General features: G+C 32.9%; 5 protein-coding genes across 5 annotated transcripts in view; 2 read left to right on the forward strand and 3 right to left on the reverse strand.

Moving 5' to 3' along the window:
* Positions 1 to 1,983: 1,983 nt before the first annotated feature.
* Positions 1,984 to 3,724, reverse strand: HELRODRAFT_160991 (hypothetical protein; the record flags this gene model as incomplete). The annotated part of the gene is made up of 2 exons (XM_009020982.1): positions 1,984 to 2,287; positions 2,454 to 3,724. 2 exons carry the CDS (start codon positions 3,722 to 3,724, stop codon positions 1,984 to 1,986), a joined length of 1,575 nt encoding a protein of 524 aa, XP_009019230.1.
* A 2,546-nt stretch (positions 3,725 to 6,270) lies between these two features.
* On the reverse strand, positions 6,271 to 7,268 carry HELRODRAFT_160992 (hypothetical protein; the record flags this gene model as incomplete). Its single annotated transcript, XM_009020983.1, has 2 exons — positions 6,271 to 6,678; positions 7,203 to 7,268. 2 exons carry the CDS (start codon positions 7,266 to 7,268, stop codon positions 6,271 to 6,273), a joined length of 474 nt encoding a protein of 157 aa, XP_009019231.1.
* A 1,867-nt stretch (positions 7,269 to 9,135) lies between these two features.
* HELRODRAFT_160993 (hypothetical protein) lies at positions 9,136 to 10,228 on the reverse strand (the record flags this gene model as incomplete). Its single annotated transcript, XM_009020984.1, has 2 exons — positions 9,136 to 9,847; positions 10,167 to 10,228. 2 exons carry the CDS (start codon positions 10,226 to 10,228, stop codon positions 9,136 to 9,138), a joined length of 774 nt encoding a protein of 257 aa, XP_009019232.1.
* A 2,645-nt stretch (positions 10,229 to 12,873) lies between these two features.
* Positions 12,874 to 16,000, forward strand: HELRODRAFT_188490 (hypothetical protein; the record flags this gene model as incomplete). Its single annotated transcript, XM_009020985.1, has 4 exons — positions 12,874 to 13,168; positions 13,465 to 13,736; positions 15,386 to 15,461; positions 15,687 to 16,000. Exons 1-4 carry the CDS (start codon positions 13,009 to 13,011, stop codon positions 15,998 to 16,000), a joined length of 822 nt encoding a protein of 273 aa, XP_009019233.1. The 5' UTR covers positions 12,874 to 13,008.
* Positions 16,001 to 19,242: 3,242 nt separating this feature from the next.
* HELRODRAFT_160995 (hypothetical protein) overlaps positions 19,243 to 21,814 on the forward strand; it is a gene marked incomplete at both ends in the record, with an annotated part of 3,399 nt that continues 827 nt past the window's right edge. Inside the window, one exon of the mRNA XM_009020986.1 lies at positions 19,243 to 20,850. Within this exon, the coding sequence (XP_009019234.1) occupies positions 19,243 to 20,850 (1,608 nt within the window). The remainder of the gene's footprint in view (positions 20,851 to 21,814) is intronic.

Below are 21,814 nucleotides of genomic sequence, written 5' to 3' on the forward strand. Positions count from 1 at the left end.
AATTTGTGTACACAAAACTTTGTGCCTTTGTTAACTATTCTTATTTTATGTTATATTGTCATTCATTTTTATTGATGAAAAATAAACAAAATTCAACATTTTCAGCAAGTTTTTTTTTAAATTGAAGTTAACTTCTGAAATGATAAATTTAAATTAAGAACATCGTTTAGAAATGAATTTTATTAAATAAGATGCAATAAAAATCAAGCTATCAGTCGATTAAATTAAATCAAACCAAAACAATTTTATGGGAACTGAGATAAACACAAAATAATTAGGTAACCAAGAAAGTTAAGTAACAGTTCAAAATACATCCAACAGTTCTGTAAAGACCATCTGAAATGTTTTAACATTTTTAAATTATATAAATTTGTGATAATCACTTCTCCTACAACCTCAAGGATGAGTTATATTATATGTAAATAAATAAATAAGTATTTTATATATAAGAACAAAACATAATATTATACTTCTTGCATTCATCATCTTGTTTGCACATCGGTATGACAATGCAAAAGGAAGTGAACAGACGTACAAACTTGCTTACCCCACCAAGCATATGCATAAATGATACAAGGATACAGGATAAAAGGATACAGGCTCAAACCATAGTCAAACCTGTATAATGCAATGGCAAAGTTATAAATGTATGCGCTGCAGTACACGAGGCAATAGTTTAGAAGTAACAGAAGACAGAATGTTTAAGTATTTGAGATATGAACTGAGCTCTGAAGTTGGATATTTGAGTGTGTGGGGTGGTATTTTGAGGTGTGGTATGAAGAAAAGGGTGGCAGTACCGTGTTGAGAAGTAAAAAGATGATAAGAAAAAAATAAGAAATTGAGAAAGCTGAATTAAAACTAGGCCACCCGCGTGTTGAAAATATTTGCAGAAAGAAATGGAGCATAAGCAAAGGGTTTGCAACCAATGACAAAATATCTCAAGTTCAGTGGGCCATAAATTATTTAAATTTACCTACAAACAGATAAAAAAAATGCATGCACACACACGCACACACACACACACACACCCAAGAACGCAGATATTTAGATTTCCAAACATTAAAGCTTTAGGGATATGTAACACAATGGAAATGTATTCTTAACTCAGTAGCATCAAACTTGGAAACTGTTGAAAAAATTCTAAGAAACACATCATTAGGATAAAAAACATATTTAAAAAACACTGAAATGGAAACACACATAATGACAGCAAAAATATTTACTATATCAGGGACATATAATGATTACAAATGAATGACTTAAAACAAAATGTCACAATGTAATACTGATCCAAATTATTAAAGTGATAAATGATGGATATAATTCCAAACAAAAAATGTGTGACTGAAAACGAAGAAGGCAGCGTAACGCAAAATAATTTCATTATAAAAGATAAATTATCTGAAATAAACTCCATAAAAACAAGGTAAAAACATTAAAAAAAAAATAAGGTGCAAAAATATAATGCAGAATTGAATATACCATGAAAAACTGTTCATAAATAAATTAGTTACATATAATTAAGAAGTGTACGAAATTTATTTCACTATTTTATGTATGTAATAATTGGATGATGAGCCATAATTTAATCAGTCTTTATATAGCTCTTACCTAGGGAAAACGAAAAATTTAATAAAGAAAGATCCATAGCAACCAATGAATACAACAAATTCTATGTCTTTAAATGTTACAGTAATTTCTATTAAACCCTGTCAAAACATCGAAAAAATTAAATGAAAAAAAAACTTAAGAGGCGTCAATTTTGAAGCGAAATTTTTTATATGAAATATCATGAAAAGCATTAACACCACCGAATAAATGATAAAAAGAAATTTAAAAAAAGGACTAAAAAATTGAGATTTAAAATAATCAGACTGGGTGAAACATTCAACGTCATCACATGTTAACAGTACAAGCGTAATATCAATAATAATAATTTTTACAGTAGTCGTAATAAAAATAATGATTAGAATTAACAATAATTCAGACTTGTAAATCACTCAGAAGGTACTGTTGCAATTGAACCAAAGTACTTCTGCAGTTCTGTAATTCATCTAACAAGCTGATGTACGTTTCAACATCCAATAAAATGTAATCTTCAGCATAATTGCTATCACTTGTTTTGCTAACAAGGTTATTACTGCTGTCGCTGACGACACCAACATTGTTGGCATCGCTGTATGCTGTTGTGTTGCCGCATGTGATGTTGTTCATACTGTCGTAGTTGCCATTAATACTGTCACTGTTGAAATTTATGTCATTGAAGATGGTTTCTGACGTAACTGACCTGCCCAATCAAATTGATTCCGACCAATAACTAATTATTATTAATAGAATTTTAAATAAAACAAACGCTTTAAAAATTTTAAGTAATGTTAGATATATAAAATTTCTGAGTTGACAAAGTTATAACGTAACTAAAATAACTAAAAGACATTTAAGAAGGTACCTACATTTGATTGATTGAAGATAGGGAGACATCTTCCATCCTGGCCGTTCCTTCATGTTCGGGAATGGAAAGCTGCCTATTGAAGACCATGGAGTAAAATAACTGCTTCCGTTTTTGTGGTTGGTACTGAAATGATTTGGCAGACACAGTCGCTGCAGTTGTGGCTATCGGTTTCAGAGGAAGAGAATTATTTCTCAGTGGACATTTTTGATGCAAGTCAAGAGAATGCTTGATTCTATTAGGAAGTTTTTTTATGTTTGAACGATGCTGATTATTGCAATTTAAAGGATTTTCTGAATTTGACAAGATGCCACTTTTATTAATTAACTTGAAATTGCAATCGGCATGGACACTAGCGCAAATGTCTTTAGACGACTGAGAAGCATATTCATCCAGACTATCTCTAGAATTACCAATGTCAATAGTATCCATACTGGCTAGGGGTGCATTGTGATTAATACAAGGAGAATCTATATCATCAATATAGATTTCTTCATAGAGTATAGACGATGGAGGATTAGGTTGCTTCAAAAGTGGAATAGTTTGATGAAAAGCACTTTTTTCAAAATAATCAAACGAACTGACATTAGAGATGTTAGCCTGTCTCTCTGAGGAACATCTTCCGTGGTCAATATTGTTATCACAGACCTTACTCAAAAAATTTTCTCTAAAACTGTTATTCACTTGAGCTAGGTAGTCAGGTATTGAAATGAACTTCATGGCCGATCGCTTGCCTCTGTTCTCAGATTCAGAAAGTAACTTACAATGCACGTCGTTGGTTTTTATACTGTTGTGTAGTTTGCAAAATGACCTTAAAGAAACACTACGACCACACTTAGCATTGTTTAGGGTATTATTTTGTTTATTTAAGTTGAATTTACCATCATAATTTTCATTTTTGAAAAGTTTAAAATTGTCATAATCACTAAACGATTTTTGTAATTTAATTTCCGGAGAACTGCCCTGAATTTTAGATTGCAATAGAATTTGATTCTTTTCATACATCTCAGCATTTTGTTCATCCTCAGCACTTTTAATATTCACTTTGCATGCATTTTCAAACACATGAACATATTCATTTGTGTCAACCTCCAATCGATAATTTTTTCGTTTTGGTCTGCTGAAACAAAGACAATGAAATGGTTGAAAGCAGCAATTATTATGAATCTGGCTATTAGTTGACACATCATTGCACTTTTCATCTTTCTCAATTAGCTTCCTGTCTATGATAACATCTTCCTCAACACGATTTCCTTGAGAATAAACTCCACCCATGATTCGACTTCACCAATCTATCTAAAAATAAATGGTTCATTAATTTTAATTTTCAATCACTTTATAATTTCCTTAAGAAAAACAAACTTCATTTACAACAAATGAAAACTACCTTTATTTACAATTTTTAAATAAAAAATCTATGTAATTTTTTGAGTCAAATTTATCCCAAAAACATAAACTTATCAGTTTCTAAGGTTCAGGGTGAGCCTTATTATCAAACTGGTCAGCCAGCATATTTTGTGATATAGTTGCATTATTTTAATTTGAAACTATTCAGGATCATACACATATTGTGAGTAATATTTTGATTATAATAAGATAAGTAGCTGGCAAAAGTATACTTCTCTGCCTACCTTGCAATTAATTTTGTAAGATAAGCATGAAGTGAGAGTATAACTAAACTTAAAAGTGAATTTAGATTAAATTATTAAAAATAATAAAAATCGGAATATTAATCTCATATACTTAGAATAATATAGATTTAATTAAGCACATTTAAAACGAAATAAAATGGCATAATAACAATGGAAATGTTTATAAAAAGTCAGATTCATAGTTTTATGCTGAAATTACTGTAAAGCTTATCCCTATGCATGGTAGGCATGAAAGCATTTATGAGGTACATGAAGTAATCCAAGAATTTCAATATAAACGTATAACCTTGAAAACTGACATGCCCTAGACGATTAGTTAACCCTTTATTCAATAAAAACCATTTATGTTTTTTGCAAAAAATCTTTGAAAATATTTTACAAAAAATAACTACTCTTCAGAAGTTAATGAAATTTGCACCATATACACATGGTTTTGTGATTAAATAAACACTGAAATTTCTACAGGCCCTAGCTAGAGCCTAGATGATTAGAGCCTAAATGATTAGTTAAATTTTTATAAACAAACAAAGCCGTTATGCTTGGCATTAAACTTTAAAAATTGTTTTGACAAAAACTAGGTTTCAGATTTTTTTAAATTTTCAGTTATGTACAATTTTCAGTTATATATACCTTGTTAATAAACCCTGAAAATTTCACAAGCCCTAGATTATTGCTTTTCAAGTTATTTGGGTTTTATAATTTAGTGCTTATATTAAAATCCTTGGCTTGGCTCTGAAATCCTTGAAATATTGAAAACCTTGGCTAATTTCATGCACCTACTATGAACTTTGTTGAAATTGGTAGACATGAAAATATACTTTCATACACAACACTTACTGGTTAGGGAAGTAATGGTTGTTAATATACTTTTTTAAATTTAAATTAAATAAAAGTTACGCAAAAATAACAAAAAAATTACGCCCATAATTTTTTTATTAATTAAACAAGTTCGCTTTTTATTTGTTTAATTTTATACTCTCACTCAATACATATCTTACAAATACTAATTGCACCGTAGGCAGAAAAAGGTGTGTAAAATTTTCTGGTTTAATAAAAACATATCTAAGTACCTTTGGTAAAAATTTAAAAGAAATTGCATGCATAATATTTGTTAAAAGAAACTTTAATGCCAATAATCATAAAAATGGTTTTTTGTGAATAAAAATGTAACTAATCATCAAGAGGGCCTGTGAAATTTTCAAGGTTCATTAATCACAAATTCATGTGTGTATGGTGCAAATTTTATTCATTTCTGAAGCGTAATTTTTGTAAAAAAATTTCAAATATATAATCAACAATCATTTTAACATATAATCTATTATTTATTATATATATAATTAATAATTAATATTGAATAATAATATTATTTTAAATTTAACACATAATATATGTTATAATCAACAATATTTTAACAAAAACTAAGCTTCAGATTTTTTCAAATTTTCACCAAATGACTTAGATATGTAGTTGATAAACCCTAAAAATTGCACAGGCCTGACATTATTTTATTACTTTGCGAGTAATTTGAGTTTATTTTTTATATTGAAATCCTTGGCTACTATGAAATCCTTGGCTACTATGAAATCCTTGTCAACTTCACAAACCTGGCAGAAAAGTATTTTTATCTTGCCAAATAGATATTTTACATCCACTTACTCAACTGTTACTCATTTACTGATAAGGTTAGTCAGCTACTATTTTATTTTATAATATATATTTAAAAACCATTCTATTTTGTGATGTCGCGATGTTTTGCATTATTACTCATTACAAAAAAAATAAAATTAATTAAAAATTTATAAAAATAATTGAAATGAGCAAAACGGAAGATGATGGAAAATAGTTCACCTGAACCAGCGCAGCGTTAGTTAAAAAACTATCCAAATAAAATAAGATCAAGTCAGTGTTGCTCGCATCGCCATTGTTCGCGCAGGCAGAAACACACTTTCGTACCAGAAATCTCACAATAGCGAGCCCATAGCGTTTGTTATTTTTTCAAGAAGCACTCACTCGACAATCGATGTGGACAAAGATAATATAATATGGTAAAACAAAGTAAAGATTATTTTTGGTTTGTTTTCAGCAATGATTTTGTAAAACCATTATATTTATTACCTGGAAGCGTTTTCATTTCTATATTGTTATTTGGTTGTTGTAAATTTTACTTTTTTAAAGTTTTTGGCATTTTGTAGCGTAGCCAAAAAAAATTAGGGTAGAAAGGAAGGGTTTTGGATAAATAATATTGTTGTAACTCTTGACATTCGTAACTACCAACACCAATGTTATAATTTCAAAGATTTCTATATTTCCGACACCATTATTGTAGCTTGTGTTGTAGCTTACAATGGTCGTCAAGTGTTCGTAATTCCGAAGGTTCAAGATTTCCGATGAACACAACTGCTTCAAATTCAAACTTTGTTGAACGTCATTTGAATTAGAGCTCCAACCAGAGAAGATTTTTCTAAACCGCATCTTCAGAGTTAACGTCAGCAACCGCCCGCAATCGCGGAGTTCACCCGCGCATCCGCACTGCTCATTATCCGCACCGCGTCCGCACCGCGCCCGCGAAAAGGCAACCTAAATCGGTCGTCTTAATCTCATGTTTTAAATTAGAAGATAGCAATACTAGAGAGCAATTTATTTACAATATAATTATAATCAGAAGAATTATAAGAGAAGAATTAAATAAATTTTTAATTTAATAATTTAAATAACATCGGCAGAACAACGAGCACAAAATGAACGACGGTGAGGAACTCAAACAAGCTATTTGTTTATCTGTCTGTTTGTTTGTTCTAATTTAAAGGCTTTGAAGCTCCCATAATGGTGCTATGATGTGCCTCATCGAGGTTAGCTTATTCTGTATATTTTAAAATTATTGTCAGTTAATTAATACTTGCTATCATTTTCAATCATTTATCAATTTGTTAGTCCATTTATTTAGTTTCAAGTTTGATTATCCTTAAGTATGTCTAGAGCCATCACCACCGACAGGGAAAATCCCGACTAAGCCCATCTAAGCATTGACGCAGGGCCAATTCCATATATACGTAAAACCCTTACCTGGCTAATCGTATCGTTTAAAAGGCCCACAGACTGACATCATCCATACCGACGCAGTGCAAAAGGACCGTCCAAGCCCACCATCCGACTCCCGCTCTGCGCATATATTGGGAATTGGGAACCGTAATGTAATTATTGCTTGCTTCCACTTAATATCTTTTTTATACTATGGGAACTATGGGGTTCACCAACGATGAATACTTGGCACGCCTGAGGATTTTTTATTTTGAAAGATACCTTTTGGCGACAGGGCCTCCAACATGCGGTTTGCCATTAATAGACACCCTACACGCCTCTGAAGATTCTCTTTATTGTGATTATCTCCTCTTTGGCGACCTGGGCTGCATCGTTGTGTCCGCCTACAATAGCCGCTCCATACGCCTCTGAGGTTTCTCTTTATTGTGACTGCTATATATTTCCTCTTTGGCGACTGAACCTCCATCATGGGGTTCACCCACGATTGACGCTCGACACCACACTTTCCCTTTGGCTACCGAGCTTCCACCATGAAGTTCGCCCACGATAGACGCTCTACGAGCCTCCGAAAATTTTTTTCATTTTTATTATGACCTCTATATTTATTTCCTCTTTGGCGACCAAGCCTCCATCAAAAGGTTCACCCACGTCAGACGCCCGGTACGCCTCTGTTGCTAATTTAATTTATTTCCCCCTGTGGCGGCCCAGTCCCACCGTTGGGTTCACCCACAGTAGACGATTGACACGCTTATAGGGTTTGACCAATCAGTTCTCATGTTAGACGCGCAGGAAACCAAACAACGCCGTATTACCATCCCTCACACTCCCACCAACCTGAACAATGTCAATCTATATGTGTCATATTTATTAAAGTCATATACTTCTGACTTCCTGCATCAATGTGACGACCAAGCCCGTTCGGACTATCCCCTCTCCACTTGGAACTTCACGCGTCCCAGCTTTAACATCATTCACAAAAACATGTTGCTTTCTACCCGAGATATAACTCTCAAACCATTGATTTGTAATACCCGAATCCCATAATGGTTGAGTTTATGTAACAAAATATCATGATCAATCAGACGTTCATTAAATGAAACAACTTTATAAAGTCTAGCTCATGCATTCATTCATTCAAGACTAGACTTGCAATAGTCTTTTTTATGGTGTAACAAAAAAATTAATTTCTAAATTGCAGTCAACCCAGAACAGGACTGCTAAGCTTATTGTTGGAGGCTTCAAATTCGAACATATTACGCCAATACTAGGTGAGCTCCATTGACTTTCAATAGATAAAAGAATAACTTATAAATTGATTGTAATGATGTTCAAAATTGTTAACGGAGTGACATCTACATATCTAGTTGAAAGATTGTCTGTTAAAGCACCACAGTTGGAACGTTTGTGGTTGAGATCCGACTGCACGCATTTACTGAATGTAGGGGAGATGGGGGCACATTGATCTGTTTTGAGGTTTTTTTGTAACAACAGTGAAACTAACCAAAAAGTGAATATTAATATTTGTGCAATTTACAGAGGAACATTCATTTAATGTATTAAGTTCAGTTTCAATTGTATAAGACAAGAAATTTTTAAAAAAATTTAACTTTGGTACAACCCCTACAAAGGATCAAAGCACCCCATATACGGGGTACCATGATCCCTCCCATGGGGTACATTGATCCTAGGTATAAATCAATATGATTTGATGTTCATTTGCCTCCAAAAAACTCGTTAAAACACATTGGATATAATAATTCATAATTTTTAATAAAAATTAACATTAATTAAGATCTTTAAAAATTGTCAAATCAACGGGAAAAACCAAGTGACGACTGACTCGAGCAGTCCCACCATGCTGAATTGGATCTGGAACTTTACAAACAATGTCCTCTTTTATAAATTGATATAATTCATCATTTCTACAGATAAAGTTGAATGATGACATCTTTTCCCTTTTCAAGTATTTTACCATTAAATCTCCAGCTTCCGATATTATTTGTCAATGTAATGAATAACTTTCTTTTTAGTTTTAAATTTTACTACAACATAGTCATTATTTTTTAATGCAGAACAGTCGTAGTCCAGACTTGGGCCTATAACTTTAACAGGCTTTTGCACAGTTGTGAGTCCAGTTTCATCTACATTGTATATGTTCTCCGGACCAAAGTTATGCCTTGCACGAACCTTGTGAAGATTTTTGAAGAATTCACTGACATTATATTTATTGAATGCAATTGCTCTTGCCAGACTAGTCGCTTCAGGTGCACGTAGTGACAACTCGGGTCTTCTTTTCATAAAACCCTGGAGCCAATCAATACCAGCAGTTTTTTTCATTGACCATGAAGATGGGCATGTTATATTATTCGCAACGGCCATATCATATGCGAACTGGCGAGTTGTTTTGGTGGATAGTCCATAGTTCATCTTAGATGCTTGCAGCAAATACTTTGCAAGCATCTCTTCTTGTTCTAAATTGAATACCTGCCTTGTATTCCAATTCGGTATCAAACCTACACTTGGACTGAGACTACTCTTCCGAACATATCGCTTCAATGTCATTCGGTCAATTCCAGTTTCACGTGCAACAGCATTGATAGCTCTGTTCTTTTTCAGAACTTCATCAACTGCTGTTCTCATCACTTTAACAGGTGTTTTACCTCGATTAGTTTTTCGCTCCCGATATCTCACCATTATGAAACCAAACCTGCAAAGTACACAAATTACATTTTACAATAATGGAAAAATAGCATTTTGCATGGTTAGAGAAAAATGACTAAACATCCTGGAGAATTATTATCTGAGGACAGTAGGGGCACTTTGATCTTCAGATCAACGTACCCCTTACTAGTACAGATCAAGGAGCCCCCATGGCATGGAGCACACTATAATGGCGATATCTCATCAATAAGTTGTGATTGAAAATCGAAGTAAATAATAAAATAAGCCTCTGACATATCTTTACACATTGCAAAATTTAATTTATCAAACAAATATTTATCTGATTTTTAATTTACAAAACTAACCTGTTGTGAATAGTTGTGAAAAAACTTACGAATTTTTCGAACTTCAGCGGCAGAAAGTCCATAAACAAATAGGATTAAAAGTAGAATAGAAACAAAAGGAAAACTAAAATAGTGATGGCCTACATTTATATTTAGAAATAGCTATGTTATTGCTTAAAGATCAATGTGCCCCAGAGATCAATGAGCCCCCATCTCCCCTACTTCGAACTCAATGACTGGTGGAAGAAATTTTGCAGTGGCTGGACCCATGGTCTGGAACAGTCTGCCTCCTAGTCTTTGTCTGCCTGGACTCTCGCTTTCTGATTTTTGCAGACAATTGAAAGCGCACTTCTTTAAACAACATTTTTATTCTTGTATTTGACGATCAACTTATTACGATATGTTTTTTTATGTTTTTTTTTTTTTGTTCTGCTTGTAAGTGCTTTTGAGAACTTTTTGTTTTAAAAAGCGCTGTATAAATTTCCGTATAATAATAATAATATGTATAGTAACATATAGATACATGTATATAGATATATTTATTTATTTATATATATATATATAAAACATGAATAATAATATAAATATACAAATATTGGATTAAGACTGTCAGAAATGCTATTACTGATGAAAATCACAGCATGTTCGGCGTTAAATCTTAAATCATTTCAAGTTTCTTTAGTTCAATACCAAAATTTTTGGTTATATTTTCTGTTCTATCATGCATAAAACAAACAAAAATTTTTGTTTGGAACTAAAGAAACTTGAAAATGATCACGATCAACTTTTAGAAAAATTGAAAAGTTAAACTGGAAGTTAACTAACGCCGAACATGCTGTAATTTTCATCAATAATTGCATATATATATATATAAAACAGATTTTCACATATATATATATATATATATATATATATATAAACTTTGTCGACAGAAAGAAAGGAAATATAGAAAATATTTATCATCTGCCTGTCGGAGTGAGTGGATTGCTGCTTTGCGAAATAAAACTAAATGTTTCTCTAAAAAAAAATTGTTATTGGAAAACACTGGTAAAGGAAAACAACGGAAACCCTAAAAACTTGTGGAAAGTAATTAATAAAATCATTTGCAAAAATTATGATAATGAATCGTCTCAGGATGTACATTATTTCACTGTTCGTTTATTATTTTTCTTTTTTCGATAGCGCTTGTGAGAGATATTTATTTTAATAGGCGCTTTATAAGTGTTTGATAATAATTGATAATAATAATAATGGTCGTTCCAGATATATATTCTGGAACGAAAATATATGTTTATGTACAGTACAGTAAATATGTATGTTAATTTGTGGATGCGGATAATGAGCAGTGCGGATGCGGGCGGTTGCGGACGTAAGCTCTGCGAATGCGTGCATGTCAGTTTGGAAAAATCTTCTCTGCTTGGGGCTCTACTGCAAACCTGACTACGCAGGACCTATTTATAGCCCAGATTTTTAGTATAGATTCAATACAATCCAAAGATAACATAGGAAAAATAACAATAATTAGGATAACAAATAATATAGCGCAAATCGATCATTCCCGCAGTTATAACAATATATGTAGAATATTACTAATGAGGGGCTAACCAATTTATTTACAATTAATTATTGAACTCAAAAGACGGTGTAATAATAATGGATTCCGATAGCTTAATGAAATATTTACATTATATTCTAATAATCTTTTTGCGGAACATATGTTAATTACCCTTTACAACTCTCAAAGATATTTTTTATATAATATAACTCAATGATGGATTTCATAAATATATAAAATAAATTAGATAAACTCCAATAACTTGATTGAATCCCTTTGAGTCATATATGCTACAAGTCTCAGGGATGTTTTATCATAAAGCAGTGGCCTATTCAATTTATTTTATATATGTGATTGAACTACTCTAAAAAATTGAAATTAAGCACATGAATTCAAATAAATGTTGGCCTAACAGAGTTTGCGCCATTTTATTTTAGCTCTTGTCTTACTCCCTAAGATTTTACTGCATCTAATATAATGAATGTGGGTACGTAATTCAATGGTGGATCTAAGAGGAATATGGGGACGTATCTCTCCAACCAGACCATAAAAGAGAAAAATTTTTAAACTTTTGTGTAAAATATAGCAATAGAATAAACGAAAATATCAAAAAGGTCAATAACTTAAGAATTTTGAAAGTCATACAAACAGATTAGCAATAAATTTCTTGTCACCAGCTTTATAATTTTAAAATCATTCCTCACAGCAAAATTCTGGATCCGCAAATGATGACAATGTTTTGCTTGACAACTTTAGTGCTGTTTTTGCTTCTGGTAATGTCATTTACATTGAATAAATATATATAGATAAAATTTATAGTAAGAAAAATAAAGTAATAATTATTAACACTTAAAGAGAAATGATAATATTGAAAAAAATGTTTATTATACAGTAATATTATTATCATTACTAGTGTTATTAATATTAAATTAATTTATTGTTGTTGTTATTATGATGATGGTTTTATTAACCGGTTATCATCAAAATAATCGTACTCATTTCATTCGTAATAAACACTTCATCGTTTTATCATTGAAACCTTCTCGTCGTCATCGTACAAATGAATATAGCATTGAAAACAAATTAAAAAGCTTGTTATGAAATGTGTCTTTGAGTGAACTAAACCAATTTATATATTTGCAATCTTTGAGAATGCTTATGCAAGTGACATCATTGCTACAACTTTTGTGTAATTTCGAACCACGTGCTAAAGGAATAAAATTCTATTTTGATCGGATAATTGTAGAATAAATAATTTGCTGCGATATAAAAGATAGATAAAGAGTTAAATAGTACAAAAAACGTGGAATGGAGAAGGATGATACTGTCGAAGAATCACCTACAATCGTGTTAATTTCTAATGAAGGTGGTCGTTACGAAGTTGATAAAGATTTATTACTACAGAACAGTGAATATTTTCAAGCTCTGGTAAACAGTGGAATGATTGATGCCCGTTTCAAAGAAAGAGGTTAAATTATTTTTATCTAACTTACAAAACAACAAAAGCCATTTTAATGCCAGGGACTTGGAAAGGTTATGCTGCCTAGAAAAAGGTTTGGAAAGCTCGCTTTATTTGCTAATTAAAAAAATGACAGATAAATATCTTGATTCTTTATTGGGATATTTGAACCAGTCAACGTACGCACGTATTTTGGAGTTTGCAAACAAGTTCAGCGTGTTTGAGGCAATCGAGAGTATTTGAATATATTTTTGACAGATTTAAGTACATTGTCTCGAAATCCGAAATATTAACACTATCGTCAGGCGACATGTTACGCTTGGTTGAATCGGATCTTGTTAATGTTGGCAGTGAATTCGATATTTTTGATTTGGTTGTAAAGTGGGCTTCAGTTGAGGAATCAAGAAGACAGGATGCAGAATTATTATTCAGCAAAGTGAGGTACAAATTAATGACTGAGAACAAAAAAAAGAAGACATGTGAAGTACTTAATGATTTAAAAATAAACGTTCAGACTGAATGCGATGGTTTTCGTTCTGTTGGCACGATATTTGCTTTTGGAATGCCCCATTCCCAGGTAGGCAAATCTTTCTTCTATAAATTCACATATTTTTATTATTTACAGACAATTTTATTAAAATACTTAACAATCAAATTGGAGTGGCGGTGTTCTTGAGAATTTTTAAAATTTAGATTAATCTTATTATCATTTTAAATTACACATTTCCTTTTCGCATGTCATTTTTATTATCTTGATCGCTCTCTACTGGAGATTGATCTAACTAATGAGTATGAAATTTTTTCTCTATTTTTTTATATTTCTGCTGACTATGCACTTTTTCCTCAACGTGTATTCCAATAACATAAGGCAGCGTTCGTGGAAAATATCGCGACGTATTTTATGAAAAATTACGTACGCGGACATTGTTTACGTCGTCGGCGGTAAATATCACTGCGTGGGTAAAATACCACGACATGTTTTTTTCCTACTTAGCAGAGATGGGCAGTAATGTAATTCAAGTAATGAAATTACGTAATTCAAATTACAATTGTAATTTGTGTCGAAATTACTTTTTAATTAATTGGTAATTTGTAATTTAGTAATTTCATCTTTCACGTAATTTGGTAATTTCAAAGTAATTTTAGATTACATTTTGACTAAAAAATATAGTTTATATGTGAGTAAACAGATATACTTACACAAATTATTATTATTATTATTATTGAAATTTTTTTTTTCTTGAAATTCTAAAAAAATTTTAAATTCTGAAAATTTATTTGATTAAAAATTTCATTTGCTTCTTCAAAGTTTTATGGTCATATAGCTACATTATAGAAGTAGACTTCTTTGGTGTTTGACGCTTCTTTTTTTTTCTTTCTTTCTTTCCTTCCTTCCTTTTTCAGTCGTTCATTAAACGATTGAACAAGTTGATCGAAAGAAAGTAAATTAATAAGAGAATATGAAAATGACATCAAAGAATATGCAAAATCAAAAGTAGTGGTGAATAATATCTTTCTTTCTTCAGTCATTTGTTAAATGATTGAACAGATTGTTGAAAGAAAACTTAATAAATGAATATAAAAATGACATCAAAGAATATCAGCGCAAAGAAAAATCAATGTTTAAATAACTTCAAAGAAAATTTTTTTTTTCATTTATTCAAAACTGGTTTGATGTTATTTAATTTCATATAATTTAAAATTAGTAATTTGCCTCTTTTATTAAATGTAATTTGTAATTGGTATCGAAATTACAATATTTAGAGTATTTTGTAATTTGTATCGAAATTACAATATAGTGTGTAATTTGCCCATCTCTGCTACTTAGTTGATGGTAATTATCGCTGCGTACAGTTTAAACTACTATGCCGTGCATGGTTGGGTTATTAGCAACAGTAGCGCCACCACGTTTTTCAGTGGTGGCAGCGGATTGAGCAGTAGCGATATTGGTAGCGGCACTACTTTTAAAGCTAAAATAAAATCGTTACCGCTACTTTTAAGCCAAATTTTTTTTCATTTGATTTTCCGTTTAGGGAAACCTAGATTAAATGGCATTGTTTTGCTTCTATAAATGCTTATTGTTCATTTTGGTTCTTTTTTGTTACTTGGCAACTTGAGTGGCTGTTTTTCATTTATTCGATAAAAATCCGTGATTTTAATTTTAGCATGTAGTTTTATTAAAGCCCAATGTTATAACTTTAACACGTGATTTCATTCAAACTTTAGCACGTGATTCTAACTTTAACACGTGGTTCTAACTTCAACACGGGAATGTATTATGTGGTTAGGTTCCAAATTAACAGTAAAAATTTGTCGATTACGCTGAACTTTTAACAATGAACTAATGCCTCCATTTGACTAATTTTGATTTGACGCAGAATCATAAAAATAAAACTATTGACGAGCAACGTCCTGGATTGAACGTCCTGTTTTACTTGCATCTTCCAATAGACAATTATATTCCCAATTTTTCTTTTAATATAATAACAGTTTTGTTTAATTTTTAATCATTAATATTAAATACCAGGCAATGATTTGACGACTGAAACCCCGGAACTCGTGGCCGCGAGATATGAATCCTTACTCAGACTGTTAGAGAACAAAATCAGACCGCGCCGAATAATCATATTAAGCCTGGTTTATAGAAAAGACCTTCAGAAATGGAAAGTTGATAAACTAAATGTCTCATTGAAACAATTCCAGTCTACCATTGTTCATTTCTGGAAGCTTTGCAGAGTGGGAGGAGATAATAATATAGGACCTGACGGCATCCACCTGAATGAACGTGGAATGATGAACTTTAAGAGAAACATCATTTATTCTCTAAAGTGCACGAAATAAATTTTTAACATTTTTATTTGTAATAAAAAGTTTATAAAAAAGTATGCATTGTTGTTTAATATATCTTTGTATATATATATATATTATATGTACCTATATATCAATTTTTTTTATATAAATGTGTTTGTGTGTGTGATATGACTTAATTACTCATTTATTAAAACATTTATAACTTTTTTTATTTAACGTTAAAAAAATTGCGGTTTCAAAATGTAACAAACAAATGTCATAAACAAACCCCAATATCGAAGTTGTTTGATACACAGGTTGGGATTGAATGTTATTAGCATCAAATATTATTACAACGAAAAAGAAAGTTATTAAATATTCACCATAAAGGTTAAAAGGTTTCTCTCTCTCTTTTGCGTTTGCTTCAGAGGTTTCAACGACAAACACACAGAGCGTATATGAATACGCGTGCAAACCACGCATCATACACATTGCATATGATAGGCGGGGATCTCTTTGTATTTGAACCCAGTCAATGCAATAGCAAGACCAGGCGCCTTTAACCATTGAGCCATCACGCCTTAGTTATGACAAATGAATACTTGGTTTCGTCGTTTTCGTTTTCAGGTTTAACTGATTTGAAATAACAGGCCTACTCTTTCGCTATTTCCTGTTCCAAAATAACACTAAAAATTTGTCGATTACGTTGAGCTGTTAACAATGGACTAATGCCTCCATTTGACAAATTCTGATGTGACACAGCATCAGAAATATAGAACTATTGACGAGCAACGTCCTGGATTGAACGTGCTGTTTCACTGACGGTATTTACTGCCGAAACATAAACATCTGGATCTACGCTAATCCGGTCCGTTTTGTGATGTAATTTTTATGTCACCTTGGGCCAAAAAACAATGAAGGAAGTTGAGTCATCAACTACTACTACGTGTAAAATTAAAACAATTTATATTAGTATAAACGTAATTCTTTTTAGAGAAGCCAACAAAAAACGGGGATCTGGTACACAAAATTGTAGCAAATAACTCGTTTAAAAAAGAAAAGAATGCCGCGAATTAAAACGCGAGAATTAAAACATGAACATTTCTTTCGAAAGTAACACTAGAGTTTAAACATGCAGCATAATTTTAAAAGTATTTTTCTTAATTTTATTCCGTTTCAAAACATAATCTAAAAAACATCTAAAATTTAAAAAAGTACAATCACGGTATTCTATTCTGGTATTGCCATTTTGTGTTAATCAAATTATAAACTATACTACAAGCAAGAGCAGGAATGACGTTGTAACACATCAGATACAGGAAACTTCAAAACTGTGGTGCACTTAGGTTGTTTGCGAGATAATAACAAGGACCAAAAACTTTCATAATTAAGTCCAATACTTCTTTGCAGTTCTTGTTTAATTCATCGAGTTCATTAAAATTAATTTATAAATCAAAGTATAACACAATTTTAAAATATTCGATAATATACTGTACAAATTTTAAATTGTATTATGATGTCAACAAAATAATATATAGAATCTTATACTATGCACCTGCGTCTCGAACCGTTATTTTCGTTACCAATCGATAGAGATTTAATAATAATAACGGTAAAAAATATCTCGTATCGTTATAAAACGATACGAAAAAGTTTGTATCCTTTAATAACAATACCAGAGATCTCCTATCGTTATTTAAACAAGACATTTTTAGGAAAGTCTATCATATCGAAATAAAAAATAAAAGACACAATTTTCGTCTCGTACCATTATTTCAATGTGTGGAAATGGTAAAAGTGCACATTGTAAACAAATAAAGTGTTATAAAATATTAAAACTTATTTAATTTTTTCCAATGGAATGACTTTGGTTTAATAAAGACTCTAAAAATATCGTATCGTTATTAAAACGAGACATTCTCCAAAAAGTCTCGTATCAAATAAAAAATACGAACAAAACAAACTTTTGTTTAATTTTTCAATTGAATGGCTGTTTTCTGGGCAAAATGACTGGGCGGCGTGATGGTCTAATGGTTAAGGTCGCCTGGTGCTGTTTCGCAGTAACCGGGTTCGAATGTGACAAAAATATCCCCGCGTATCACATGCTTCGTGTGTAATGCGTCATTTAGCACGATGTTCATTTACGATGTTTTGCGCTCTGTTGAATCCTCTGAACTTTGGAAGAGTGTAATTGACCTTTAACTTTTTTCTGTTAAAATATCCCCGCGTATCACATGCTTCGTGTGTAATGCGTTGTTTAGCACGATGTTCATTTACGATGTTTTGCGCTCTGTTGAATCCTCTGAACTTTGGAAGAGTATAATTGACCTTTAACTTTTTTCTGTTTTAATACAGTACATTTTGTAAAGCAGAGTTGGCGGGAAAACAACTAAGGGCAGACTGTAAATGTGCCTAGCGTCATTGTTATTGCGCGATGTTCAAATACTATCTTTCAAAAACTCAAAAATCATCATACAACTTGTGCACATACTTGTGCACATGATTTTATTATATCAATATATAGTCTTCAATACCTCGTTATCGTATTGTTATGGTATCGTTATGTATCGTTTTCAAAATAATAACGAGACGCAGATTCGTATGTAATAAAATTAATTTTTAATAATTCCGTGTATTTTCATTAAACGAAAATTTATTAGATTAAACTGTTCAGCCGATTTGACATGATTGAGTCCACCTGTTAGATACGCTTCGTAGCCGAAATCGTATCGTTTCCAAAAATTAACAAGACGCAGATGCTTATATAATAAAATTAAATTTTTAATTATTTTGTGTAATATTATTAAACGAAAATATATTAGTTCAAACTGTTCAGCCAATTTGACAACATTGGTTCCGCCTGTTAGATACACCAAAACAGTCGCGAACATTACCTTCGTACTGTTCAGCCAATTTGACAATATTGGTTCCGCCTGTTAGATACACCAAAACAGTCGCGAACATTACCTTCGTGTAACTGTGATTTTGTGAATAGCGATTCGGTGAATTATTTAAAGCGATATTTGATTTGTTTTGTTGACGTTGTCATAGCGATAGATTTTTAACAATTTAAAAGTTAATTGTTGTGTTAATTCGAATTTGCTAGAAATAAACGATTAGTTGATTTCTTCTGTAAATAAAGGTTAATAACTAATAACTGTTTGGAGTATTTTATTCAATCGAAGATTTGAACCCGTCGCATCGTAAATCGGTTACGACAGCGAGTATTATAACATTGGTGTCAGAAGTGGGATCTTCGACTAGCGAATTACTACTCATAGGAAAAGAACACGATGTCAAAACTGTGTGGTTTGAACGTTGTTCAGCTACGAGAAGAACTACAGAAACGAAGCCTTGTTACAAGTGGCAACAAAGAAGTACTAGTAACACGTCTGAGAAAAGCTCTCATTGACGAAGGTAAGAACCCAGACGAATTCAAGTTTGATGGTGCTGACGAAGACAATGAAATTAGCACAGGCACGTTTACAACCGCTAAAATGATGGAACTTCTGCTTAGTATGTCAACTGAAATAAAACAACAGATCAGGGAACAGTCCGAACGACAGACAGAGGAGTTAAAACAGATCAAAGAACAGTCCGAACGACAGTCCGAACGACAGACAGAAGAGTTAAAACAACAGATCAAGGAACAGTCCGAACGACAGACAGAGGAGTTAAAACAGATCAAAGAACAGTCCGAACGACAGTCCGAACGACAGACAGAAGAGTTAAAACAACAGATCAAGGAACAGTCCGAACGACAGACAGAGGAGTTAAAACAGATCAAGGACCAGCTAAAACACGTAAAATTAGAAGTGGCAGAACAGATTGAAGAACAGTCAACAAGAATAGAAATGATCGAGCAGAAACTTGATCGTCAGACCGTTGAGGTAGATCAAAAGATAGACAAATTGAAGCGAGAATTGGAGCAAACCAAAAAAATGGCCATGCCGTTAGATCACGCATCCGGAAGAACTTTGAAGGTACCAGCATTTGACGGAGAGATGTCCTGGAACGTTTATAAAATCCAGTTCGAAGCAGCGGCAACTAGTAACTGTTGGAACGGAAAAGAACGAGCAACAGCACTGATACTGGCCCTGCGAGGTTCAGCAGCAGAGGTTCTTCAGACGATTCCGGCGGAGAACCACTTCAACTATGAAGTTCCGGTTAGCGCGTTGGATTTACGTTATGGTGAAGAACACATGAAACAGATTTATCGGTCTCAGCTTAGAAACAGAACGCAACGATCTGGTGAATCCATTCAGCAGCTGGCACAAGATATCGAACGGTTGACATTGCTGTCGTATCCGACATCAGACCCCGAGCATAGAGACGAAACTGCCCTGGATACGTTTATCAAAGCCCTTCGTGATTCGGAACTCAAGCAATCCCTTCTCTTGTCAGATAAACGAAAACTCAAGGATGCCGTTGCGCACAGTCTCACTTTTGAATCGGCAAAGCAAGCATCAAAAAGTGACGTACGTTTACGCCAAGTACATGAAGAATGCCCTTGCCAGAAGGTGGTTGTGAAACGCGAACCTCAACAGCATGGTGTACTCCAATGCTGGATTTGTGGTGAAAAAGGCCATCTACGTCGTGATTGTAAACACCGCCTAAAAGATAACTACTGCCGAAATTGCGCGACAAGATGGCGCAAAAGAAGAGAAGATTATCCTGTATCACGATCGGCCCCTTCTAACGAAGGGACGGGAAAACTAATAAACGCCAACTTTGTGGGGCAGAGGTTGGCTAGTAGAATTGACGCCCCCAGTACCGTAATTAACGTTTCCAGACTACATCGAAATCGAAATGACCTATGGCTGAACGGAAAAGTTGATCAACGAGAATGTGTAATTACAGTCGACACCGGAGCAACAAAATCGATTTTAAGATCTGATTTGGTACCCAATCTGAAGAAAGAGACTTCTAACAAATACATCCTTCGAACAGCTACCGGAGGAACAGCACCAGTCTATGGAAAGATTCTCCGTACTGTTCAGCTAGGCGACTTGTTATTCGAAGGTTCATTCTTAGTCGCGGATATCATCGACGAATGCATAATAGGTGTTGACTTTCTGACGAAATATGGGTTCAAAATTGACTTAGAAAAACGCATTCTTAGATGGAGAAATACAGAAGTGATAATGGGGGATAGCGACGAAAAATGCATTTGAGTGACAGTCGATTGTGACATAGAACTACCTCATTCATCTGAAAACATTGTATGGGGCAAGTTGAATTGCGATCCTGGCGGCCACCAGTTCTATTTGATGGAGCCAACCTCAACGACAAATGTACAGAACGCAGTCATTGGAAAATGCCTGGTAGAAGCGAACAAAAATGGTCTTATTCCTGTCAGAATAATGAATACCGCTAAACACACTATTAAAATTAAAAAAGGCGAGGAAATAGGTAATTGCCAATCAATAAATTTGGTGAAATCATTAGATATGGAGCAACAGGAAAAGGTTCTACCAACTGACAAAGGTAGACTCAAAGAACTTACAAAAAATCTACTGGATGAACTTAATTTGTATCAAGAAAACCGTCTAAAAGCCAAGGCGTTGATTGCTGATTTTGCAGACGTGTTTTCAACCGGTGACAATGACCAAGGTAAAACAGCTCTGGTAACTCACCGAACTGATACTCAGGATTTGAAACCGATCCGACAAGTAACACAACGTCTTCCTCTAGCAAAACAAACAGAAGTAAACGAAATGATAACAACAATGCAGAATCAAGGCGTCATCGAACCGTCATCAAGTCCCTGGATTTCGCCAGTTGTTTTGGTAAAGAAGAAGGACTGCACTACCCGTTTTTGCGTTGATTATAGGAAGTTAAATGATGTGACTAAAAAGGACAACT

The sequence above is a fragment of the Helobdella robusta genome (genome assembly GCF_000326865.2).
Source record: "Helobdella robusta unplaced genomic scaffold HELROscaffold_3, whole genome shotgun sequence".
Lineage (NCBI taxonomy): Eukaryota > Metazoa > Annelida > Clitellata > Rhynchobdellida > Glossiphoniidae > Helobdella > Helobdella robusta.